Source organism: Primulina huaijiensis, unplaced genomic scaffold (genome assembly GCF_012295235.1).
Source record: "Primulina huaijiensis isolate GDHJ02 unplaced genomic scaffold, ASM1229523v2 scaffold42415, whole genome shotgun sequence".
Lineage (NCBI taxonomy): Eukaryota > Viridiplantae > Streptophyta > Magnoliopsida > Lamiales > Gesneriaceae > Primulina > Primulina huaijiensis.
The window spans coordinates 454957-477022 of NW_027360177.1; the positions used below are offsets into that span (position 1 = coordinate 454957).

Consider the following 22066-nt stretch of genomic DNA (forward strand, 5'->3'; position numbering starts at 1 on the left):
AACTTACATATATGTTCTGTCAAACACCATCTAAATATTGAAGTTTGGGTTAATTTTTATTTTTATTACAGAATATAATACTTGAATTAAACTTAGATGCAACATGCATGTTGTGATGTTCGATGTTTAATTTATTATTTGAATACGAATACATCTATCTATTTAGATCAATCATTTGGTATCTAAATTGTTAAAAGAAAAGATTATTGGGATTTTTGTGATCGAAGTTAACAATATGTGGGCGTCAAATTATAAAAAGTTGCCGCATGCGTATATTAATTTGATGTTATCTTTACCGACTACCATCGAATTTGAATGTTAAAAATGTTATTAATCGATATTATAAACTATTATATTCCAATTTATTTAGATATTTTTTAAATAATTTCAATTAAAATAAAACCGTAATTCGGTTTTGGTATAATTATTTAAATTAATAATATAAATATATTGTAAAATATAATATGTTAATTTTCTACGTGTTTTCTTAGTAAAATATTTAAATATAAGGTTTAAATTAATTAAACAAACAATCAACTAAAAATTGTTCAAAATAGTTTTTCATTCACTAAATATCATATCAAAATATATAATATAAATAAAAATATAAAATAATTATTAATTTAATGAAATTTTGGTTTTTTCGGTTTGTTCAGTTTTGACATATATAATCCGAAACCGAACCAAATAAACTTCGGTTTTAACATTTATATCCGAATTACAAAATTCGGCTTTCGGTTCGGTTCGGTTCGATGTTCGGTTTTTCGGTTTGGATTTTCGATTTTTTCAGTTTTATCCGAAATTTGAACACCCCTGACTCGAGTGGCAGGCTGTTTTCTCAACCTTATGACATACGAGGACTCGAAAATCATGCTTACGAAAGCATATTTAAGAGAATTCGACCTGGATCGTCGCCTTTCTTCATTCCGAAGAAGTACCAGGATCCATCCATTAAAGTTCCAAGCACAAGAAGGTATGCAACAGAACTTGCAATATGGATGATGAGAAAAGATTACATGAATACTAAAAAATTTATGAGCCTGGGACTGGAGAGGGAGCTTGAGTCTGTACTAGAGACGACATCAGAGCTGGGGAGTTTCAACATTTTCTGTGGAGCCGTTGGCCTATGCAGCCACCGAATACCAATGCACTCATTGGTTGAAACAGCAATCCAAATGCTGGAAGAAAGGTTAAAGAACAGAGAAAGCACATAAAATATTTTCCATGCAAAAAGCACCCCCGCGTCGCAAAGTCAGAACAGATGTAATAATCGCACAAGGATCCAGTAACTTTCTTTAATTGCTCGAGTACGGAAGCATATAAATCGAAGGGTATTATTCTACTTATTTCTACACCAGTAGATGTGTTCCAATCGATGCACATCACAGTATAAAGTGAATTTGCTATGCTTATATTTCCTGATTATCTTGGAGTTGGATTATTTACTGCACAACATAATCAGCAATAATACTTCAGCATACTTCAAGATCAACTCCACGTCGCATTCGATACATCAATGCAAGCTAGTAAGTACCTGAGATGTAAAACTTCTGTGCATGTTGTGCTTACAAGTCATGAACACTCAATCCATCCCATTAACATAAATCAAATCAATGGGTTATACAACAAACTGGTCATATCAAAAGAGGCTTAAAAATCAGGAAGAAAGATTCGTATGACAGAAAATATCACCTGTACAGAACCTGGGAAAGAATATTTAGTACACAATTACAACAACAGCAGCAATTGAAAATTTAATCACAATCCTTTTATTTCATCATGTTCCTTAGTATACTCCTCTAAAGACAACTACTTCACAACACTATCATTTAGCAGTACACTTTCAATATATGCATTCTTCAATCATGAACTAATAATCATCTGTTCTTGAAAAAATTGAGATCCCAACGGCGTAACAGGCCATCCATGATATTGCTCGTCGGGTTCTTCTCAACTTTAACAATGACCCTCGTTTGGTCATTCATGTTGGCATCTAATGTACTCTGATTGCCTGACGTTTTATCACTAAGAGATGTCACCACAGTGATTTCTTGTCCCATTGGATGCTGTGTGGCATCATTGCTTGCCCGATCATTTAAATAATCAACAATGTCACCACCAGGTAAATTACCGTTACATGGTGATGTGTCGCTTGGAGGAGTTTCTTGCGTTTTTGCTTGAGAAATTGGATTGCAAATCAGTGGAGATTCTAATATTGATTTGCTCCATTTAGGAAGTGGCATCTGGGATGCTGGTTCATGATCCTTAGCAGTTGATGCGGTAACTGAGTCTGTTATTATGGAATTGCTCCAGTTAGAATCCCTTTGTTCATTCTTTAGAGCTGGTTCTGGTTTCGGTTCAGGTTCTGGGAGTTTACCACAACCATTGGATGATGGTTGAGGGTGTCTCACCTCCAAGTCCTTCAGCGACTCAAGCACGGCTTCCATGAACATCTGAAAATTTGGCGAAAATAAGCAAATAATATTTCATTTGAAGGTAAAGAACGTGTGAATCTAAGGAGAGTCATCCCAAAAAAACCCGAAATTTACCCTTTCTTCTTCTTCCACGTTGTTTGGGAAATCTGACAAAGTATCGAGAGGATACTCAACATATTCATCATCATCTATTGACGATGGCTCATGAGAACAATGAGGACTGCCATTGGAGAGTTCGAAGCTGATCATACTAGAAGATGATGGGTGAGAATCAGACCCCCTACTTTCCACCTGGAGAGTACAAATGATCGTGGTGAGTCAGATGCACTGAAGAACTGCATCTAATGCACAAAAAGCAGAAAAAGGTATCATTCTGGTAGATATAAAAGCACAACAAAAAGTGTTCCCAATATTTTAAACTATACCAGGGATCTCAATTTATTATTTATGCTAAAATTTAGAGAGGTACCTGCGTATCAAGTTGATTATTTTTGGACGAAATATCAGCAGGAACCTGAATAAAACAAAACAGCAATCAGCCATCTGCCAGTAATTATTGCAGAAGAAAAACCACAATCTAGTGGTTCCCTACCCAAAAGCCTTGGTGCAGAGAATGAGCAAAAGGAAAAACCATATATGAACATAAATTTTAAATCATTCTCTTTATTGTGCCAAGGTAACCCATTGTCCTTCCACATTTGTCACTATGTTAAAGAAATAGATCATACCACTATTGTACTCATAGGTCTTCGGGATCGAAGTTGTTTAATGGCATCCTCTGTGCTACTGGTTGTTGGGCCTGAATAAAAGTAAATTCGAGCGAGCACGTATCTTTCAGAGGAGAAATAAGATTGAAAAGCACACAAAACTGACAAAACAAAGAGAGCATAATATATACCAGAAGGTGAACCCACTAATTCATCAGAAGATTCCACATCACCAGAAGTGCTCCAACTATTCTGGAGGTAATAAATGACGTTTTGCTTTAGTCAGAGATTTAGCCAGTAGAAGACTGCCAAATTAAATAGTGTAAAACAAATAAATCAATTTACCTTGGCGAAGTAGTCTCTAGTCAAGTCATAAAATGAACTTCCTATTTCGTCCTCTGGAGGTTGTAATACATTGTTGAAAAAAATACAAATTGAATCAAAGTAAAATTGAGGTCGGGGAGAATTGTGATCACCCTCAAATTTGATAATATTTTTGTCCCCCTGCAGAATCAAAATTAACGGATATAAGGGAATGAACACAAAGAGAACATGAGATAGTAGAAAAAATGTCGCATTTACATGAAAAACTTACTATCATTACCACTTATTAAATAATGAGAGAAGCAAAAAATCATCAATATATTAAATGACTAGGTAGGAAAATTCCGTCAGAGTTGGAAGACAGATCTGCCGTAATTAGGAAAAGATTATTCATCAGCTGGAGTGAAAGTGTTGAAGCATATTATAACAGAAACATTTCTAATAGCAATGTAAATCTTAGTTAAATGAATCAGAGCATACACCATCCCCATCCGTGGTGAGACTCATGCTTTTTCACATATGAAACGATAACAGAAAACATTATTTTGTACCTAGTTTTGGACATATGCTGATTCGTCAGGTTGAACAACCAATTCCATTTGAAATGAAACACATATAAATAAGGGAAAAAGCTTATGGAATCTGCTTTCACAGGCTATTCAAAAATCATCTACCTTAGATAAAGTTCATTTAATTTTGTGATACGCAAATAGCATAACATTTTAGGTGTAGGGGGTATTTACAAATGCTTAGACCTAACAATCATGCATCGTGACACAAAAAAATGCATCAAAACAAGCGAGAAGAGCAAAACTATACCCAAAAGGGAGGTTCAGTAGCATGCACAGACATGATTATGAACTATTATTCTTAAAGAAATTACCATATAAGCATCAAATATCCGATCAGAATGATGGGGTTGTATGAAATCATCATCAATGGAGTGACCAAAAAGAACTGGAACAAAGCAAGATTTTGCAACCTAGAACATAAGCATGGAGTCAATTTCATTAAAAAAAAATACACAAACAAGTGGTTGTAACCTAAAGACCCAGAAAAATGGATAAAGAATCACCAAGTATAGAAACAAATATCAGCTAAATAAACTTCAAAAGAAAATATATTTTTTCTTCATGGTTAGTCAACCCTAACATGGAAGCCACCAGAATTATCTCAGTTGGAATAGCCTCTTTAACTTTTGCCAAAATTAAACTTTTATTTTATCATTCTGATGTGAACCACTCGGTCTGAATCCAAATAGACTTGGTCATGCTTTGCAACCCAACTTGGAAAACACATATTACCGGTGTCAACTAACAACCATGAATTAGAAAACCAGAATTCATAATGTACGGATGTTAAATGACACAAGTAATCCTTCAACCATGTATAACATAGGCATGCTACCCATTTCTATGCGTATATTCACCAGTACAAAATCAGAATTTCTTGAAAAAGAAATAAAATTCTCTAGGCAGGGAACAAAAGAACCACGAAATAATGTGTGTTAGTACATGAAAACACAACTATGTAGAATATCACTATCAAAAAAAAAAATTAATCTGTGGAAATATATTTGCTAAACCACGTTCATCGTGAAATAAATAAGTACCCAAATCCACAGATATACAAGTAACAACTTATCTACCAAACAATTTTTTCTACACATAAATATGAGCATTGCTATTTAATAATACACTTTATTTTTAAATTTTATCATATTCATGAAAGTGTTTAAGACTTAGGAAGATTTCCTACAGCATGCATTGCATAAAACCAAGTAAAACTACAATCTCGAGAACATACTGAGGAAGTTAGAAGAAAATCTATATGATAGGATCAGCGTACATTTAAATTACAGAAATATAAGGAATAAATAGCCTAGGGTACACTCATGATGAAAGATAACAGTTCAAGATACCTTGATTGCATTGAGGTCCATTATATCAAATTTTGCCTTCTTCTGAATAGCTCTACGCATATACTGGATTGCAAACTTAACCTGGAAATGAGAAAGTGCAAAACTGTAAACAAAACAGCAGATAAATCGTGTTCATAGAACATTTACCTGAAACTAGGTCAATAAATTGGTAACTTACAGTGAATTTGGGAAGACGAACTTTGTAAGTATCAACCAATTCCATCATCAAGTCAACTAAATCAGAGAAAGGGCTGTCCAGAACCATTCCTGCTATGGAAGGATCCTCCACTCCATACATCAAGCTGAAAGAAGCAAAATGTCATGTCTATTGAGTATTGACACAGTCGTATAACCGACGTAGAACATCTGCAAACTTGGAGCAAAATGATGCCACGATAATCACACCATGTTTATGTCCCAAAAAAAACATATCTTCTGTAATCTGTACCCAGACAGCTAGAGAAGCTATCTTTTTTTTTTTGCTCTTTCTAAGGCAGTATGTAGAGAAAGCATTCTTTAGATGCCTTCGTACATAAGACATCGACATCCCAGCTTGGAAGTGCATTAATATAAAGAAATCATGAAACATTCCCACCCAACTTTATTAGATACCAATTTAGCGTTCCATCACATATAAGCTTGTTGCTTGCAGCATATGGAGTAACAGATATTGGTTTTACACAGATACACAGAGAACTTTTAGAGAAGTTCCCTCCACCAAAGATAACTATCTAACTAAAAAATGCAAATATATTTGGTAAAAAAAGGAAAAAAGAACGGCCAACCACCCATGAGTTGACTGTATTAAGAGTGTTTAGCATCCAATAAAAGTGTGCTTTTTATTTTCAATATTAATATTACAATTTATGTTATTTAATAAAAAAATATAAATGCAGGGTTGATGAATAAGAAGAAGATGAAATAAAATAGCAATGAAAGGTTGATGAACAAAAAAATTATGAAGGATGAATTAGAAAGTTTACTACCAATTGATGCCAATAGGCAGTAATAAACAATATTGGATAGTAGAAGATTGTAATGATGAAGAGATCGATGTCTTACAATATATAAGAAAATTAAAAAGTAACAAGGGAGTTTAATGAAAATTAGTTTATTAGTCACAGGAAACTATTAATAATTACAATTTTGAGAATTTTGTATTTTTAAAAACTAAAAATTATACATGCAGTCTTAAACATATCATATGCTTCCATAGTTTTATCTATTGTCTGACCTGAGATAAATAAAATTATATTAAAATTTAAAAGATCTTTTTACGCTTAAACTCCATCTAAGCATGTTTAAGCTTGTAATATTAATGCCTGACCTCGACAATTCGCCATGGTGCTTTATGGAACCTTGATTTTAACCAAATGACAAGAATAGAGAAACTAACCTAGTAACAGCACCCATGGAGCGGCCCCATAAACCAATCAAGGAAACATTCCCATCCCCCCTTAGAAATTTAACAACAGCTTGGAGATCATCCTTCTGCAGAGTGACAACCACGTTGGATCGTTAAAATACAGGACTAGAATCTAGCGACTACTGAAAGCTAGTAACACATAGCTGGGATACATGGCATAGCATTTGATATCAAACTGAAGAATAAAACCAAAAAATGAGTAGAGAAATTAATATGGACATATTTATTTTAACTTGAAGCTTTTGCAAGCTGCTAAAAATTTACAGTTGATAGAAACATTTTGCACTTCCAGATTCCACGTTATCAAGCATTTTTTTAATGTTTCCTCCTGTGTGTATTTCCAGTATCCGAAATTTCTTGACAGATGATAAACAGAGCGGCATATCAATGGGGTCAGATAACATGTGATTGGGTGACATTAGGTAGTAACCACTTACTTCATTCCACCCCAGAGTGACATGTTCTCCTCCAGAGAGTCCAGAACCAGAGAAATCAAGAGTAAAAACAGTAATATTTGATGGTAATAATATAATAGCAGCTTCACTGGCATCTGTGCGGCAACCACTGAAAAATGATAAAGGGCGCATATTATTAAACAAAAAAGATGAGAGTGAATAATCTTAACTTCACATACCAAGGTCTACATATATTCAGCACAGAGGCCCAACTTCCCTCTTGGAAAAAGCAGCGGAGGTACATTTTATACATCATATTTCTCAAGCCCAAGATTAAACATTAATATGTGGGTAATAACTACATGCACTGTCACACGATACCAGAACTAGCTACTACATCAAAATAGGCAGTGGCGTGTACTGAGCAAAGAGAGAAGGTCATGTGGGAAACAAGCTAGTCAAATTCATACTTGATGTGCAGCTTAGGTACTTCATCAAATCCTAATGTAAGTGAAACCGATCTTGCCAGATGGTCAACTAAGGAAAAAAACAGAAGAAAAAACTAACCAAAAAAAAAAATCGATGACCATAAACTTGATCCAAACACACCCAACAAGTTCTCAGGCATCACTCACTACTTAAAATATCATGGATTGCAACTCAACCACATGCAAGAATACTGATATAATAAATTCCAGGTTTGAACAAAGGTTTCTTCCACTAACCAGAATTACTGACCTATTTCCATGGCAGTAGATTACACAGGGCAGCGCATTTCCTTCAGGACTGACTATAGGCTTGTAATGGCTACATTGAAGAATATCTCCTCGGCTATTTACAACCTGCAAGATAAAAAAAATATTATTCTGAAAAAATTACTTATTAATCATAATTCAAAAAAAGTGAGAGAATTGCTCCACCCGCACTTTGACAAACCCATTTTACTATTATACGTCTGGGATCTTTTTTCTACTATCCAGTTTTTTTGTAAATACTGTCATTCTTTAGCATGTATGATGTGACAATGATATTTTTTACTACGTATTTGCACTATGGTTGGCTGGTTTACCAGTGATTAATGGTCTAAATGACTAAAAGTACCACACCAAAGACCAAGCAGCAATGGTGGTTCAAGTTAACTCATAATGGAGTCCAATAATTACAAATGTCATAATCAATGGTTTTACACAGAATGGGCTTTACATAAAAGCAGACTGGCTTGTTCTTGGGTATATGACCAGCTAGAGAAGAGAAATTTGACCAGTTAAGTACAAATGAATTCAATTTCTATCCATTCAGAGCATACCCAATAGAGTTAATGGGCTCAGCATCAAGGATATTAGACACTAGAATGACAGACTGAATTATATGGGAACCAATATCAGAATAATGAGAACTTCAACAACCTCTGCTTAAACTAAAGGATCTGTGGGTTACTCTTACCCAAAGGTTGAGGTCAAATGCATCAATTTGAGGTGTACAGAACGGTCCAAGTAAAATGGGGTGGATAGAACATCAACTATCATTGTAAACCATGATTTCCGGTGGACTTGAAAATTGAGTATCATATGATTAACAATCGTAACATTTAAAAACAGAACATGAAACACAATACAACAATCACTTTTTCATACCAACATGCTATTAATAGTCAACTTGGCTTGTGGGATGTGATGAGGATCTATAATATGAGGATAAATAAATTAAAAAATATTGATAACATTATAAAACTCGGGTTAAACGCTAGACGAGGTAAGGACAAGAAGTCCTATCCTTCGCACCAAACGGTGCTTAAAGGTATTAAACAAAGTATAAATAAACAATCAACGGAATAAAAATTTAATGCTCCCAATAACTAATCCTACATCAAAACTGAAATTATAAGAAATCATATCAAGTCCACTTTCCACTAAGAACAAACTTAAGATGATAAATGAGCTTTAGGAATCCATTTTCAGGGGCGACATGACGTACAAGAAGGATTATGGATATAGAAATATGTAAGGTATATGATTATCAGGTCAGGTGCTCCCTTCTGATTCAACAGGAATTTATTTATAAGCAACTTTAAAAACTGCCCATTATAGTAGCAAAGATTGGGGAAAAAAGAATTAGTGAGAGAATAAGGCAGAAAAAGAGAAGTGAATCCAAGTACTGCACATGAATAGCCTCTCACCTCCAAATCTTTCCTTTGGTACCACTTGCTTTTCAGCATAAATTCTTGATCTAACAAATCATTTTTTGGATTGTATTCAGCTCTGTAGTAAAAAAAGTAGAAAAATTAACTGAATTTATTCTCATAGCTACAAGATCCAAAAAATGGATTGAGAAAACATGTCAAAAAATTTCTCCAATGTTTATCATGTTTTTATTTAAAAAGAAACAAAGACATTCATTTCTTAGCCATAAAAAAAGTTGACTATTTTTCATAGTGCATGTGGAGGAGTCTTGTGCATATCACACACACATATTTTGTCTAGGTGCATCTTCATGACTTAGATTGTTTCATAAACTTGTTCCATCAAATTTAAATAACCAGTAAGCCAGATAGACGATAGTTGCGTCATCATGCATTTTCCCACTCAATCTAGACCAGAAATTGTAATCTCACCAAAGCTTGTACAATGATGATAGAAACATGTGGCATTTTTTATGTCACAAGGAATAGGTTATTCTCCATTAACTAATAACCCTCAAGCATAATGTTCTAAATGTACCCAACCAGAAAACAAATTGAAAGTCAGTCGGTAATACTCTTACTCATCAGTTCCGGTTATCAGCGACAATAGTGAAAAAATACATTGGTGGATACGCACAGCGCTAAATCTAAGCTCTTCTCACTTGTCAAAGTCCTCCCGCGTTTTATCAGGTGAAAGTTCATTCCAAGAAAGTTTTTATCCACCAACTGTCTATTCTATTTTTAGTTCAATTGTTGATAAACTTAATAAACAAACTATTATGAGCATGCCAAATGAGGTATTTAGAGATTAATTGATGAATGACTTCCAACCGATTAAGCATTGGCATGCCAATTACATCACTGTGCCGAAAATCGTATCCTGTGATTGAAGATTTTGAACTATATGACAACTCCTGTTAACACTTCCATTCCTTCGGAAACATTTCCCTGAACAAACATACTAATTGACGGCATAGCTTGCAGTAAGATCCATCAAACATATGCCATCAAACATAAGTAATGATTGAACATTTGAACTCTAGTTTGCAAAACATACCAATTGATGGCATAGCTTGCAAAAAACACGTCATTCATTTAAAAGAACAGTCGAGACTTAAAATTCCAAACACTAAATAAAGAGAGACAGAAAAACGTTTAGTATTACAGAAATTGAAGCTATAAATTCAGCACGTAAAATTCATCAAAGGTGAATATTAAAGCGCCAAATCTAAACAATATCAAGACAAAGTAAATCAAACCAATCAAACAACATATTAATATTAATATAACCAATCATATACAAATAAAAAGTCGTTAATTTCATCCAAAGCCAACAACGTATAACATATTCTGAAAACCAACCTCGGACGTTTTCGGGGGGAAAAAAAAAACTTGACCAACAGATAAATAAATGCAGTGCAAATAAACCTAGACACAGAGTTTTAAACATAAGACGAAAGTAGTAAAGACTTAATTTTTCTCACCTGGGTGGTCTTATAATGAAGTTTATAAGCTGTTCCATGGGAAAGATCCAAGCAATCAAGATCTCCCCTTTTTCCTTCTATTCAATATAGAAACTGGTCTCTTTTCCCCCAAAATACTCAAAAAGTTCAGCAGGTAAACAATTGATTTGCTTCGACCAAACAGAAACACAAAATCAGAAGTTGCAGTTTATGATCCGTAGTATAAATTCAAAGAAAAAGAGCGTGAAGGTTGAAAAGAAGCAGCACTAGGAACGGGTCTTTGAATCTTTGATAGGAAAAAAGAGAACGAATCAAATTGGAGACCGGCCCTTGTGATTTATTACTACCGTGAATCTGGGATTTCGTTTCTTGCAAACAAAATTTACTTTTATATACATAAATATACATATGTTTTAAATCTGTAATGGCCTGAGTCATTGAATTTGCATTATATTAACTTAATGATCTATTGATTTGTTTCCTTATTTGAAATAGTTTGTTTATGCATTAAAAAATGAATCCGAGTATGAGTAGCCAACCAAATAGTTAAGCATGGAAAAAACGGTTTATTTGATCCTACCCATGTGGGTATTGACCCATGATAGGATGGATGACCAAGATTTGTCAAAACATATATAGGATCCACTTTTTTTTTTTGAAATTGTATATGTGGCAAGATCTTACCCGTTGAAATAAAATGAGGGTAGTGTCCACATAGGTAGGATATCATCTACCGGAAAAAACAATGACTCTATCGCAAATGATTATCTAGTTATTGGAATCACACTTTTTCCAAAAATATTCAAATTATTGTTATTGAAATGTAGCATTCGTAGGTTCTCACGTCGAATCAATATATTTAATTTGTATGTACAAAATTAGAAAAAAAATTAAATAACACAATCGCCTCTTCTGTCCATGTTTGTCATATTAGAGGGTCCGTCTCTTCGTGTTCTGAATTCCAATAGAAAAGGTTATTAGGTTCGCCTTCTATCCAAACAGAACATTTAAGCACCCGACCCACCCTAGAAATAGTAAGTTTTTATTTGTGTCATCCAAAAGTTTAGGCAAGGATCATTAAAGGGTCTCTTCACAAGACCCCACACGAGAGAAGTGGCGAGAAAAATTCTCAGAGAAAAGTACAAAAAACTTGATAATTAATTTTTACAGAAATATGGCAACATTCTGAATTTTTTTGGAGAAGAAAACTTGGAAGTGATCGCTGAAATGAGGCGATAGTATCACCATCTTTTAACCAACACCCTTGGGCCTCAATCTTTGTTGGATAATAATAATGGTTGGGATTTGATTGATAACCCCACACACACACACATATATATAAAGTAGGTTTTATGTGAGACGGTCTTACTACTCTCTACCATTAAAAAATTATATTAAAAGTAAAAAAATTTCTTTAGTTAGATCAGAAATCTATTTCACAAAATTGATATGTGATATGGTCTCATAGAAAACTTTTGTGATTTACAAATTTAAAATGAATCTTTTCAACTTCATAAAATTTGCATCCTTTGTTTTCATGTATTCAATTTAGATAATTTAACTCGTACGTACTGTTGGTACGAAATAAAAATAGTTAATAGCGTTAAATACACTTTCATTATACATGGGCTATAAGGTTTATGCATTTGTTCCATTATAACTTTCAATTTTTAGAATATGCAAACTAATAAAAATGTTTTTCATCCCAAAAAAAAGTAATCCGCTTCGTTGTCCGAATAAAATCAAAACAAAATAAAACCAGAAACTCGTGCATTTACCAATTAGAAGGTCATACTCTAAATATTTCATGGTCCTTGATTCTCAAATTTTTTTGTACATTTTTTTCACGACAATTTGTGATGATTTTTTGTTATGTACGTAGGGTGATCGTGACACTTAATTCCTACCAGTTTTTATCTCAATCAGGACTTTTGATTGGCCAACAGGCAACAACTAACTGAATTAACTGTCATGTAAGGTTACCAAATTACCCTTGAAGCAGGCAATAGAATCTGGATTATGGCCATTTTTTCACATCCATGCATACTAATTATGATCTTCAATGGCCGGTAAGAAGAAGTACAAGGATGATAAAGTAAGTAATATACATACATTCTCGTATATAAGCTATGTCAAACAGAGACAGTTGTATTTCTCAAATGAAATACATATCGTTTTCTTTTGCGTTTAAGGGAAAAAGAACCGTTGTTAATTTGAGGAAAATTCTTTGGTCCATCATTACAATTTACAGAGATGTAATATCATATGCTTACATGCATGAAGAATACCAAAAAAATTGGTTTTTTTTTTAATTGAATAAATAACTAATTCGTCCAATTCAAATTTACAGGTGGTGGTGGCAGAATTCAGAGTATCCATGTATTGCAATGCATGTGAAAGAAGTGTTGCCAAAGCCGTTTCCAAAATGAAAGGTTATCTAATCCCCTCGGTTTTTGTTTCTTGAAAACTTGTAATACATCTTATTAGTGCTTCAATCTGCATTTGCTATGCTAACATCACTATAATGGGAAATGGATATGCCGAAAGTAGGACTATTGACATTCTACAAAATGGTTGAAAATTATTATTTTCTCGGATGACAGGGAGATAACATGTTTTGGAGAGTCGAGGAAGTAAATTTTTGTGGGAACGATTAGATCACCCCCTGATGGATCGTGGTTAGTGTTCAAGGAGTAACAACTGAAAATTGCATAATTTACCAGATAACAAATACAAAGGATGTATTAATGTGTTGCTATGTTTTTATCCATCATATTATCCTTCTTTCCGTATAATGATCAGGAGTTGAAAAGTTTGTGACGGACATGAAGAATCATAGAGTGGTGATCACTGGAAGAATTAACCCTCAGAAAGTAATGAAGAAGTTGAAGCGAAAGACGGGAAAGAGGGTGGAGCTTGTGGATGAAGAAGATCATGACAATAGTGAGGGGAACAAAGGGGACTTGGGGGAACAAGTAATGGAATCTTGGATAGTTGATTGTTTTGATGATAGTGAACTTCACATGATGTTTAATGATGAGAATGCCAACGCTTGTTCAATAATGTAGAGTACATCATTGCACGTACGAATCAAAGCTTCTTTTCTTGAAAATACTAAAAAAGACGACCATGAAAAAGACACAGCAAAACGGATGGCAGCAGGTGTGATCCTCATTTCAAGCCTTATCATCTAAAAATGTAGAGATTGTTTCATATTTAGATAGAATATCATATACACACCCTCGCCATGTTCGTCCTGCATAAATCAGTTCAGCACGCACAAAAATGGGGTTTGGAGTGGAATCATCTTCATTTAAGCTGTCTGATTCTTATATGAAAGAGGTAACTACAATTAGACCCAAGATCAAGCACTAAGACGAGTTTAGATACGATAAAAGAAGAAAATAAAACAGAAATCTATTTAATTACATTGCACAAACCAGGTAAAAGTAGCCACAATAGCAGGAACAAGGATTAGAGTTCAGAACTCAAGTTTGTCTGACATAAAATCGTAGGGGAAAGATATGCTCTAACCTAGTCTTGAGATGTTTCCTAGTTCTGCCAACAGAGATTCCTCCTTCCCTCCTGCATGATTTCAAAAGCAAGCTTGTATCTTTCCAAAGATGCTGCTCCTGCCTCGATATAGTTTCGTGCTTCTTCTCTTAAACTCCAGATCATCAAGGGCTTAAAATCTTGCGCTCCACCTCCTGAATCAATGTCTCGTAGTATGCCATACTTGGCATTTTTTCTCCACCGATGCAAGATATAACGAGATGGAAGCTCCCTTGTATTCATTATTTGAAACACCTTCAACGAATGCCTGCAAAGAACGCCTTCAAACTCAAACATCTTGCAACTGCAACTGATATTCAAATTTGATGTATTGAAGGCAACAGTATTCCTCTCATCCCCATTTCCACATTTCTGCACCAGATATCTACTGATGGCTCCATCAACATTTATCTTTATTCCTACATAACTGTAGCATTCCAAAAGTTCCTTTTGGAAAACTTTAAACATTGTTATCGAGTAAAGCCTTCTACATTGTTCTTCTATCGGGTCTTTTGTGTGCAAAACTGCCTGCAAATTAAACGAGTTAAAGTCTTCCTTTTTTTCTTCTTCACGGCGCAGTTCCACAGCTTTCTCATATCGGAAAACAAATTCACTGAGAGGCGTTTGGGCAGTCAAATGTGTACTAAAATAAGATTTTAAGCTTCCATCCACTGGAATGCCAGCAAAGAATGTTCCCTTTATGTGCAGGGGAACCCAACTTTTTCGCATTCTATACATCTCCTTTAACCATGCATTCTCTTTCAGATTATATTTGTTCATAAGCACATTCCAGGTAGAATCAAATTCATTCCCCGTCTGACTCTGGAAAATGCAAGTTTCATACTCATATTTGAACTCCACATTCATGGATCGTAAAGCGCCCAAGTTTTCCTGCTCCTTATTGAGAATTTGCCAGGCAGAAAAACGATGATGTGTTCCAGGAAAAACTTGTGCAATTGAACATTGAAAGGCCTTGTCCTGATCAGCTATTATGGACACAGGACGGCATCCCGACATTGCCTTAATCCAAGTCCGAAAGATCCAAGTAAACGACTCCTCAGATTCATCTGCAACAAGAGCACAGCCAAGCAGCACTGGTTGCCGGTGATGATTAACACCGACGAAAGAAGCAAATGGCACCAAATAACTACCTCTCCTGTATGTAGTATCAAAGACAATAGCATCTCCAAACTGAGTGCAGGAGAATCTAGATCGAGCGTCGGCCCAGAAAATGTTCATGCCTTTACTCTCACGTATTTCCACAGCGTAAAAGAATCCAGTATCTTCAACTTGCCGAGATTGAAAGTACTCAAGTAGCATATTGTACCAATCACTTCCAATGTTACTTTCTCGAATTCGTTTGACAAGGCTAAGTCCACCATTTGATTCAACTAAATCCAAGTTTTCAAGCACACTGATTCCTTCATCTCCATAACCCTTTGACGCGACAGTCACTGTTCTACTGAGATCTATTGAAGTATCAAATTCATGACTGTGTTCTTTCTGAAGACGATCAACCAACCATCTTCCTGATTCCTGTCTTTGTATTCTCATGTATGCTCCACAACCAACTCTTGATGGGTGCTGATGCCCTTCCTTTGAGCACACAAATCTTCGCGATGTAATTGATCCGTCAAGTTTTGAGCGAAATAACTGGCCTATCCTAATTCTGAACCCAGAATTAGCTGCATATGTGTAATAGAACTTATACGCCTCATTTGCAGTGTTAAATTCAAGACCTTTATAAGGTTCGCCAATGGGTCTGCAGATACCATCTATCTCCTCCTTTTTTAGGCGTTTAACATCGATGACCCCAGATGGACCATCATCCTCGTGTGATCTAATTCCAGTTCGACTAGCCCCGCCAGATGATGATCTAGGAGTTGGAAAACTTTTCCTTTGAAACCTAGGTGGACAAATTTCTCCAGTGGCTTCAAATTCATGATTATGTTCCTTTTTTATATTGGCCAAAGCCCACTTCCCAGATTCAACCTTTTGCACTCTGATGAAAGCTGAACAGCCAGTCCTTGTTATCGTCTGAAATCCCTCCTTTGAACACACATATCTCCGGGAAATAACAGAACCATCAACTCTGGATCTGTACAGCTGGCCAATCCTAATTTTGAACCCCGCCCTGGTTGCATACGTGCTGTAAAACTCTTGTGCCTCTTCAGCTGAATCGAACTCTAATCCCACACTTGGTTCCATCTGAGACTCTCCTTCATCATCTTGATGACCGTTGCTTTTTGCAGCAAGAGCGTCTGGTCTTGTACTGACAGTCATGAAATTTCCCAACTCTTCCCTGTTTATATTAGATTCTGCAGACATCAGCCAAAAATAGAATCGTACAAAAAGCATCAAACCTGTGTTTTACATGAATAACCATGAAAAGAGAACATACATTTCTATTTATGTTTATCTTTATTCAAATCAAATGGCTCCACCAATATATATGAAACAAACTAGATCGTGGCAGAGATGAAAGCAGAACATACCCAAAAAAGGTCACCAATAACAGTTCATTGAAGCACAAAAAAACCAAAAAAAACAGAAAGTTGATACAGAAAATGAAAAAATAACGAAAAATTTGGACCAACATTATATCTTGGTCAACAAATTCAATAAAATTTGTAGACCCAGATATCTATATAGACTGGGACATATTTTAGCATATTGTAACCTTACAATTGCAAATAGAAACTAAAATAACATGACGAAGTGACAAAACTGAGTAAACTTGCATTTGAAAGTAACTTTTTGATGGTCATTATTCATACCAGTACAAAGTTTTGTTCGTAAAAATCATTCTACGAGCTCATTGTCTGGAGCATATATAGTCAACAGGCTTCACCAGAACTTGTTTATGTTTGATGACACTACTTGAAGTGATTGCAAATATCTTCTTCTTTCTTATGGTAACGTTAGATCCATTGTGTACTCAGACAAAACTTTACAACTACACGACACTCTAGTGTAAAAGTTTGCATCTCTTCATTCTTCCCAGGCAACACTGGTCATTGTGAGAAGAAATGAAAAACAAAAGCCGAAACAGGTGCTGGCAGGATATAGCTAACCAAATAAACTATTCAAACCAGCTGCTTCGACTAAGTCGGCAGAATACAAAGGAAAATCTCAATTTTCAGTTCCAAGTCAAGAAAACAGAAAACAAATATCCAATTTCTAGATCACCACTAGCTCTCAAATGATTGACTAAACCCATACGAAAATTCGGTCATAAAACCTATGATGCACAAGCAGCAGCAAAAAAAAAAAACAGAACATAAACGTCAAACAAAAAGACTGAATTAGGGTTTCACCTATAGCATATCTCTGAGCTGAACAAAATACATAAACTTCGAGTTAGTACCACCTTAAAAACGCGGAAGAGTTCACTAATTCAACAAGAACTAGCTCGCATTATACTTCCAATCGATTGATTCAAACGCAAAACTATCACACATCAAAAGTCGAAATAAAATCACAAAAGAAACGATCATTTGATTGGTCCAGCAAATTATGATGAAATAAGGGACTCGATTAAAGTTTTTTGTAGCAAAATTTGTAGATAAGCTTCGTCGATTTGATACCGAGCAGAAGAGGAAAATTTCGAGACTGCTTGTGGACGCTGGTTTACAACGGGTGGGCTTGAACTGGGAACGGGTGAGGTACGGGAAGTCTACTGAAACTTTTCTAGTTATTACTCCCTCCGTCAAATTTTCACATAAATTTCAAAAGTTATCCATTTCATGTTTTAATTGCATAAAAATTTGTTTAAAAAAAAGTAAATTGGTAAAAGAAAATATCAAATATAACAATTAGATTATATAATTAAGACAAATAAATAAAATAACACTTAAATATATGAGAGGGAAATAATATTATCCAATCCGACTCGATTTTCCGAAAGGCAGTACTTTATTTATTTACGAAGCATGTATAAAAATACTTTCAATAAATTATAAGTAATTTTACACAAGAAGAATTTTATTACAAGGTTGGAAAATAAAAATCATTCGAATTTTCCGTCCCAAAGTCAACGTCAACCAATACAATGGTACGATAATTTTACGAGTCCACGCGCAAGGTAAGGAAAGAATAAGATAGAGGAGGGAGAAACGTCGTCGCGTCAAATATCGATCTGAGAAATGTACGGCTACACAGGCGTGAGTAGTAGTGGCGGCGGCGACGGGATGAAGGTTGGCGATATTGATCTGGAATCCGGTGAGATGCTGTACCCCGGCATTGGGTACGGTGAGAATCAACTCCGATGGGGATTCATTCGCAAAGTCTATGGTATATTGGCGGTGCAGATCGTTCTCACCACCGCCGTGTCTGCTATTACTGTTCTGTATGCTCCCATTAACGATCTTCTCCGAGGGAATTCTGTCTTGTTGCTCTTTCTCCTCTTCACCCCGTTCCTTTGTAAGCATGTCACTGATACTTTGAACCTTCGATTTTGTTTTCACATATCGATTCTTAAAGATTCTATTGCGTTGTACTACTGTTGGGGTTTTGGTAAATGTATCTATTGTTCTTGTTGATCCCATCTACGGTAATTTGAGATAATAAAATCCGAAAATAAAGAATAAATTGGATATCGAGATTTACGTGAAAAACTCCTAAAAATTATTAGGGTAAAAACCACGGGTAAGATGAAAAGAATTTCCACTATAATATTTTGTGGTGTACAACTCACTCACGTGTTTCCAAAGGGAACACATACTCTCTTAATATAGGAGAATAAACACCTCACAAATATTATAGAACTAAGCACTCAAATGCTATTAGACGAGATAAAACTCGAAGAAGGGATGATTTCAGAATGAAGGGAGAAGCTCCATTTATAGAACCTCTGTCAGTGTGAATACGCGTTAAAAACGCGTCTGATAAATTTCCTCGAAGTTTCGTTTAAATCAACAGATGCAGCCCACGTTTTTTTCACAAAGCCTGATGAATATATTCTGCCACCTATGGCCCCACATATTACCGACATTTCTTCCACTTGGAGATTTGATTGAGAATCAAACACATCTACACACATCCTTTCAATCTTGTCATTACCTGCTGCTTACGTTTCTGCTAGGCCACTTGAGGATCTACATCAATAAAACTTATCAGTGTTCACTGGCTTGGTCAGAAAATCAGCTATGTTTTCTTTCGTATGGATCTTCTGCATATTCACGCTTACTTCTTCTACTACTTCTCGCACAAAATGAAATTGTACTCCAATGTGTTTCGTCCTGGAATGAAAGGCTGGATTCCTTCAGTGGCGATTGATCTGAAGACTCCGATGGAGATGTGGACTGAGAAGCCGACAGATTATTCTCATTTGCATACATTTGGTAGTCCTGTGTACGTCTGTACAATGAGCAAGAAAGATCGAAGTTTGATTCGAAATCCAGAAAATGTATCTTCTTGGGTTATGCTGATGGAGTAAAAAGGTTTCGCTTGTGGGATCCTACTTGTCATCAGCAGGGATGTTATCTTCGAGGAAGATAAAGTAAAGGGAGACAAAGGCACACCGAATTCAGAAACTACTATATTTCAGGTGGAAAATAAGATGGACGAAGGTCAAGTTTCTTGAATCTCTGTACGGTCTCAAACAGGCGCCGAGGTGTTGGTACAAGAGATTTGATTCCTATATCATGAGCCTTGGATACAACAGACTGAGTGCAGACCCTTGTACGTATTTCAAGAGGTCTGGTGATGATTATATCATTTTGCTGTTGTATGTGGACGACATGTTGGTAGCAGGCCCCAACAAAGATCATGTCCAAGGATTGAAGGCACAGTTGGCTAGGGAATTTGATATGAAGGACTTGGGACCAGCAAACAAGATTCTAGGGATGCAAGTTCACCGAGACAGAAGTAACAGAAAAATTTGGCTTTCCCAGAAAAATTATTTGAAGAAAATCTTGCAACGCTTCAACATGCAAGATAGTAAGCCAATATTGACCCCTCTTCCTGTTAACTTCAAGTTATCCTCTGAGATGTGTCCTAGCAGTGAAGCAGAGAGGATGGAGATGTCTCGAGTATCATATGCATCAGCAGTGAGAAGTTTGATGTTCGCCATGATCTGTACAAGACCAGACATTGCTCAAGCAGTGAGAGCAGTTAGTCGGTATATGGTGAATCCTGGACGAGAGCATTGGAGCACTGTTAAGAGGATCCTTAGATACATTAAGGGTACCTCGAATGCTGCATTATGTTATAGAGGATCGGATTTTACACTCAGGGGCTATGTCGATTCAGATTATGCAGGTGATCCTGATAAGAGAAAATCTACTACTGGTTATGTGTTTACACTTGCAGGAGGTGCAGTAAGCTGGGTTTCAAAACTGCAAATAGTTGTGGCGTTATCTACAACGGAAGCAGAATATATGACAGCTACTCAAGCTTTCAAGGAGGCAATATGGATTAAAAGGTTATTGGAGGAGATCGAACACAAACAAGAGAATGTTCCTTTGTTTTGTGACAGTCAGAGTGCTTTGCACATCACAAGGAATCCAGCCTTTCAGTCCAGGACGAAACACATTGGAGTACAATTTCATTTTGTGCGAGAAGTAGTACAAGAAGGAAGCGTGGATATGCATCTATAGCGCCATGGGTGCCATAATTTTCTCAGGATACATAGTATATGACACCGATAATCTGATCAAGCGCTACACATATGACGAGTACATCTGGGCATCAGTCACCCTTTATCTCGATGTTCTCAACTTGTTCCTCACTATTCTGAGGATGCTACGACAGGGAGATAACTAAACCTATGTCCGATCCATAATCACACGATGTCTAGTGCACTTATCGCCTCCTTTAACTTGTACAAATACAATTGCATGGAAGTTTATACATCTCCCTTCTCTTCAATACTGTGATGTGCTATGCTGTTGAGCCCTGTACCCAAATTAAGTGTTGTTATGAATAAGTTGTGAGTCAAGTTTCTCAATGATTTTACTCCTGTCTTATTCTACGGCCTAAATTTGTTTCCTTTTTTACGTTGTTCAATTCAATCCATCCCATTCCAGGGTAGGCTAATAATAATAATCTAAGAAGTAGTCGTCGTCTGACCAACCAGCTCGGACACCAGACCGCCCGTGCCGGCCCATTCTGTATCGCCCTAAATGGAATCTTGTGCATTCAACCATATAGAGATGGAACTCAATTATTTGATCTGCAGTTGTCTTTCATCATCATTTACTCCAAAATCTAGACAGCATAAGATTTTTAACCACTTCCCCTTATCACATCCCTTACAATCCCCGAAACAACCTTGTTTTATACAAGTAATTTTTTAGTGATTCCCGACGCCGAGATTTTGTCCATTACATCAAAATTGAGAAAGTCTCAGGGCAACATTTGGTTATATATTCTATAATTTTTTTCATCTCCCGATAATATAAACAAACAATTGTGTTCATGCATTTTATGGTACTCTCAAAAACTCACTCCATTTACTTTATATTGAACTTTTAGTTCTCTAAATTTTTATTATTATTATACTAATCTCTTCATCTTAAATATAACATAATTTAATACATCACCTAATTCTAATATTTTTTATATACTAAACGCTAGTTAAATAAATATTAAATTAAAAATGTTTTTGAATCATAGTTTTCTAATGATATTTTTAGTCTATGTGAAATAGTTATAAGCCTATG

The 22066-nt window shown here is 35.6% G+C and overlaps 4 protein-coding genes across 5 annotated transcripts; 2 read left to right on the forward strand and 2 right to left on the reverse strand.

The window, feature by feature from the left end:
* Nucleotides 1-1605: 1605 nt before the first annotated feature.
* On the reverse strand, nt 1606-11246 carry LOC140969607 (uncharacterized). Its single transcript, XM_073431006.1, has 14 exons — nt 10872-11246; nt 9385-9466; nt 7947-8050; nt 7251-7377; nt 6784-6878; nt 5566-5689; nt 5388-5468; nt 4350-4448; nt 3488-3646; nt 3334-3394; nt 3164-3234; nt 2905-2949; nt 2550-2726; nt 1606-2453 (listed from the first exon to the last, which is right to left on the reverse strand). The coding sequence occupies exons 1-14, from the start codon at nt 10907-10909 to the stop codon at nt 1878-1880; spliced, it is 1839 nt and encodes a 612-aa protein (XP_073287107.1). The 5' UTR covers nt 10910-11246; the 3' UTR covers nt 1606-1877.
* A 1640-nt stretch (nt 11247-12886) lies between these two features.
* LOC140969608 (heavy metal-associated isoprenylated plant protein 19-like) lies at nt 12887-14144 on the forward strand. The gene is made up of 3 exons (XM_073431007.1): nt 12887-12945; nt 13201-13282; nt 13653-14144. The coding sequence occupies exons 1-3, from the start codon at nt 12913-12915 to the stop codon at nt 13916-13918; spliced, it is 381 nt and encodes a 126-aa protein (XP_073287108.1). The 5' UTR covers nt 12887-12912; the 3' UTR covers nt 13919-14144.
* A 111-nt stretch (nt 14145-14255) lies between these two features.
* Nucleotides 14256-18101, reverse strand: LOC140969606 (protein FAR1-RELATED SEQUENCE 7-like). Of its 2 annotated transcripts, none has more exons than XM_073431005.1 (2): nt 17720-18101; nt 14256-16704 (listed from the first exon to the last, which is right to left on the reverse strand). In XM_073431005.1, exon 2 carries the CDS (start codon nt 16683-16685, stop codon nt 14403-14405), a length of 2283 nt encoding a protein of 760 aa, XP_073287106.1. In that variant the 5' UTR covers nt 16686-16704; nt 17720-18101; the 3' UTR covers nt 14256-14402. The 2 variants fall into 2 exon arrangements, with proteins under 2 accessions (XP_073287106.1, XP_073287105.1); XM_073431004.1 differs by having other exon boundaries at nt 14256-16720.
* Nucleotides 18102-18469: 368 nt separating this feature from the next.
* On the forward strand, nt 18470-21400 carry LOC140969614 (BI1-like protein). The gene is made up of 2 exons (XM_073431012.1): nt 18470-18940; nt 20970-21400. Exons 1-2 carry the CDS (start codon nt 18548-18550, stop codon nt 21165-21167), a joined length of 591 nt encoding a protein of 196 aa, XP_073287113.1. The 5' UTR covers nt 18470-18547; the 3' UTR covers nt 21168-21400.
* Nucleotides 21401-22066: the final 666 nt, after the last annotated feature.

Excerpts from the sequence above, each read along its gene's own strand:
- LOC140969607 (XM_073431006.1), bottom strand. The coding sequence starts at position 10,909 with ATGGAACAGCTTATAAACTTCATTATAAGACCACCCAG. Across the intron at positions 4,449-5,387 it reads TGGACCTCAATGCAATCAAG|GTTGCAAAATCTTGCTTTGT; the intron begins GTATCTTGAACT and ends CTTATGTTCTAG. Across the intron at positions 2,727-2,904 it reads ATAATCAACTTGATACGCAG|GTGGAAAGTAGGGGGTCTGA; the intron begins GTACCTCTCTAA and ends TGTACTCTCCAG.
- LOC140969608 (XM_073431007.1), top strand. The coding sequence starts at position 12,913 with ATGGCCGGTAAGAAGAAGTACAAGGATGATAAA. Across the intron at positions 12,946-13,200 it reads AGAAGTACAAGGATGATAAA|GTGGTGGTGGCAGAATTCAG; the intron begins GTAAGTAATATA and ends TCAAATTTACAG. Across the intron at positions 13,283-13,652 it reads AGCCGTTTCCAAAATGAAAG|GAGTTGAAAAGTTTGTGACG; the intron begins GTTATCTAATCC and ends TATAATGATCAG.
- LOC140969606 (XM_073431005.1), bottom strand. The coding sequence starts at position 16,685 with ATGACTGTCAGTACAAGACCAGACGCTCTTGCTGCAAAAAGCAACGGT.
- LOC140969614 (XM_073431012.1), top strand. The coding sequence starts at position 18,548 with ATGTACGGCTACACAGGCGTGAGTAGTAGTGGCGGCGGCGACGGGATG. Across the intron at positions 18,941-20,969 it reads AATGTATCTATTGTTCTTGT|TACAAGAAGGAAGCGTGGAT; the intron begins TGATCCCATCTA and ends TGCGAGAAGTAG.